Consider the following 4363-nt stretch of genomic DNA (forward strand, 5'->3'; position numbering starts at 1 on the left):
GCCGCGCTCCTGGCCGCCGCCAACGAGTCCCTGGCGCAGCTGCAGGTGGGTGCGCGGGGCGCGGGCCCAGAAGGGCTCCCTGCGCCTTTCCCTGGCCCCAGGCGCTCCCTAGTGCTGGGATGCTCTGGGCCATAAAAAAAAGGGGCCGGAGAAGTGTTGTCTCACGAGGCCGGACACCTGTCTGGCAGGAGGGGCAGGCAAATGTGGCCGGAGGTGCGGGGTCCAGAGCCAGGACCTGCTGCCTCACAAACTCGCTTCCTGGGTCCTTTTTTCCTTTGTGCTTTAACCGTGTTCGCTTTCAGTGTTTCCAGGCTGGCTCTAATTTCTCCTTAACTTCCCTATCCCAGGGTTTTGCCTTGCTTTGTACTAACCTATGGCTTGTTCTTCCCTTTTTTTTCCCCAAATAATTGTTTTGTTGCCTTGCGTTTGGTTAACAGAAAAAGGTTGCTAACTACACCTTCCCCAAGGTGGGGCTCAGCCAGTCTCCTTCCATCAGTGAGGTGCTTCTGAGGCGATGGCTATGGCAGCATGAGTAGCTACCCTGGATCCGAGGGGTGCACTGGCATGGCTGAACCCCCCCACCCCCACCCCTTATGGACTGGTCCATGGTGCTGGAGCCTCTGGGGACTTTTAGAAAGTCCCCAAAGAGAAGGAGAATCCCCCCTTCTCCTCCTCTGTCCCCCCACCTGCCACAGCTGCTTTCCCTGCTGTCCTGAGAGCAGGGGAATTCTCAGAGCTGCTCCTGCCCACTCCTGCAGGACTCACCTAGGGCAGTAAGTGTTGGGGGCTTCCCCTGCCTGCTCTTGGGGGAACCACGCTCCTGCCCTCCCCATTGCTGCTGCTGCTCTCAGCTGAGCCCAGATCCTGTGTAGCCGGGCTTGCACAGGCAGGAGCAGCTGTGAAGCTTCCCATGTACCCTGGACAGCAGGGATAGCAGCCACTACAGGAGGAGGAGAGGGAACAGAGGGGGAGGAAAAGGGTATGTCTCTGAGCACAGAGGAAGGCAGAGATGCTTACCTGCTCTGGGAACTTTAAATAGTCCCTGGAGGCTCCTGCAGCAGTCTATCCGGCTTGGGGGAAAAGAGGCTGGGAGCAGGGGTGCAGACACCCCTATAGCATGGGTGGTTTTCCTGCTTCCCCCTTTGCCAAATCCTGGATCCCCCTGGCTGGAGAGTCTAAGGCAGGGATTGAGCATTCCCCATACACCACCTCTTCTTAGTGTATTAAAACTATGTATCTTTCCATCTCTGTAATGATTTGTTTTGGATTTTTATACAATAGTATGTCATTTGTTTTTTCACAAAGTTATAATGTTTTAAATTGTAAATGTATAGAACAATATTCTGAAGGCAAACATTCATCCTCTTTAAGTAATTTATAACATGAAGGCAATATGCTCCTATGTGACGCCCACAAATACAAATCTGTTTGAAGCCGCAACTTGTTCCCATTGAACACGAAGGCAAAAATCTCTTTAACTTTGGTTTTACGGCTTGGATATTTGTTCCCCTTTAATGACTGAGTAGAATTTATAGAAGGGAGGATATAGAAGGACTTAAATGCGGCAACAACAGTTACCAGTGGCCACCTGTTATTCGGTACATCCTGTGCAATAATTGACTTGGTGATCCTTCTTGTTTACACAGGGTCTTGGCACACTAGGATTTGAATGTACCCTTGAAGAAGTTGACCTTGAAGATATCACTAAGAATCAATTCAACACAATAAAAGCTTGTATATCAGAGGCTTCAGAGGTATTTCAATAAATACAAATTTAAGTTTTATCATCATTCTGTGAAACATGCAGTTTATCATATAGATACACCATCATCACTTAATAAATGTCATGTCTGATGTCTTTGCTTTTCAGACTGGAAATTGTGAAGTACTGGAAAAAGCTGATTTTGATGAGGTAAATTTCCAGTCTCTCTCAGAGGAGCAATTTATTTTCCTCTTGTTTATTTTATAAAGTGTCAAACAGCACTCTTCATATTTCCTAATCCCTGTATCTTCTGCAGACTAAATGCCTGAAAGGGATCTCTGAAGACCTGAAGCTATACAAGGGAGAGTTTAGGAGTTTCAGTAATCAAAAGATACTGGATGCTATTGACCAAATGATGCAGGTCTGTCTCCCTACCAATTACCGAAATGATTACTCAACATTATTTCCATCTTGAATGAAGTTCTTTTCTATGTGTTCCATTCTGTACTTAGCCAAATAATGAGCTCTTCTGAAATCTGATAATTTAAAAGATTATTTATGGGGGGGGTTTCCTCAAGACTGTAGAAATGTTGAAGTAGGGGGTTGATACTGTATATTGCCTTATTGAAAGAATATTCTAGCTGTCAGTAGTGAACATATCATTTTAAAATATTTGACTTTTTCACTAGGTATCCCTTATCTACATAAAATGATTGTATTTTTTGCCAGCATGAAAAAAGCTAGATTTAGAAGAGTAAAAGTGACTTTTATTTCAGATATCACAAATATGATCCAGTTGGGAAGACTGAACAGTAAAATATACTGACAAGAAATGGGCAATAGTTGTAACACAGTTGTGAACACGTGCTAATAGGTGCTAGCAGTCATGTTTGTATTTTAAAATAATGGGCTTTATATTAATATATACTCTCCAATTAACAATAATCAACTCTTCCTCTATTTCAATACGCTATCTTTTATGAGATGTATTTCTAGACTGAAAAGAAACTTTTGGCATCAGTGTATCTGTACAGCGTGTTACTTATTTAATTATTATTGAACACTGACGTTTGTTTGTTTGTTTGTTTGTTTTACTGGAACATTTGATTTTAAATTGTATACATTACCTTTTGATTAAGCTAAAATGTTTGAAAACAGATGTAGACTTCAATCTAGTTATGGTTAAATTTGTCTAATCCACCTGTCCCCCTACCCCTCTTGTGTGGGGTTTTTTTTTTTTTTTTAGGCTTTGAATATCAACAGTGTGAGTGTGCCGCAACCAGCTTCCAACACAGGATCTCCTTCTTTTAAGGACAGATTGAGGCTATGCAGTGTTCTCCAGGCTTTCCTTATTCGCGCTATGACCATAAACAGAATGATAAACTACTTGAATTCTCTGGGAAAACTCATAAGCACTGAGAGCTAGATGCACTTTCTCTATTTACATTTGACCAAAGCTTTTTTTTTTTTTTTAAGTGGGGAGGAGGCAGCGAGCAGGGACGACTATGCTAAGTTCCATTCACTGCCAGACCTCTGTTTGAAGTCAATGTAATTTGTAGACATGCAGGACTGGAACCTGCATTTAAAGGTATAATAACATAGCTACAAAAGCTCTTCAGGGAATAAGCATGTATGTTACAAAGTGTCTTATGAAACAAGCCTTCTTGAGCAAATTGCTATCTATACCTTCCAAGCTGAGATTCTAAATTCCTGCATTCTTACAAAATAAGCTCTATTTTACCAAAATATTCTCAAACTACCAAACACTCAAGTATAATTTATTTATATTGAATATTTTATTTATTCAGTGGTGTTTTTCATTAAATTATTGTACACATTGAAATATACTATTTATATTATACCTAACTTATTTGTTATAATATTCCTGACTTATTTATTATATTTATTATCTAATAAAATTTTATTTTGTATAATCAGTTATGGTTGGTTTTATTTCACAGAAAGAAAAAATAATCAAAAGGGATACTGTATCCAAACTGTATGACAACTGTAACTGTAGTTTGCCGCATGTTAATAACATTTAGTCAGTTGTGTAACCTTACATAACTTAAGTGTTGCTATACTGAAATTGCACAGTTATGCTAAGACCTTATGCAGGTGCTCCCAGGAGCTTCTATTTTTATTTGTAATGAAAGCAAAAAAGAATGAGATGAAAAAGCAAATGAGCTGTCTAAACCTTTGTTAGTGTAAAATGCATTAAGTATGTCAGGCATGGAAGGACACTGTTCAGCTTCAGAAGCTTCAGCTAACAATTAAGTGTATAGCAGAGCTCAGGCATACTTCTCTTGCTAGGGCCACATTATTTAAGCGTTATATCTTGTCACTTTCCAAGGACCACAGAGAAACAGGTTTAGACTGATTTTCAAAAGGCCTAAGAATAGGGCCATAGGCTTTCCACAGTTTCTAGCCTATGGCCAAGTTCCACTATAAAATTAGGTCCTCAAACATATTTAGAAACAGATTTTGGATTTGACACTATTCTGCTTCATAACCCCAACGGGAAACTATGGGAAGAAGCCTCCTAAGAAATGTATGCTTTGTATAGCCTTATACTTCTTCTTTCTGCCAAAGTACTAAAGTATAGTGCTATACTAGTAAAGTCCATTTAGCTTGTCTGAACAGCTTCCAAATCATTTAATA

General features: G+C 40.7%; 1 protein-coding gene across 1 annotated transcript; it reads left to right on the top strand.

The window, feature by feature from the left end:
• Positions 1-1637: 1637 nt before the first annotated feature.
• IL12A (interleukin 12A) lies at positions 1638-3610 on the top strand (the record flags this gene model as incomplete). Its single annotated transcript, XM_019503096.1, has 4 exons — positions 1638-1754; positions 1871-1912; positions 2019-2123; positions 2949-3610. Coding segments are annotated over 4 exons (444 nt in total), but the record flags the coding sequence as incomplete, so codon positions are not given.
• Between the last annotated feature and the right edge of the window lie 753 nt (positions 3611-4363).

This window comes from Gavialis gangeticus, unplaced genomic scaffold (genome assembly GCF_001723915.1).
Source record: "Gavialis gangeticus isolate Ggan-Ray unplaced genomic scaffold, GavGan_comp1, whole genome shotgun sequence".
Taxonomy (NCBI): domain Eukaryota; kingdom Metazoa; phylum Chordata; order Crocodylia; family Gavialidae; genus Gavialis; species Gavialis gangeticus.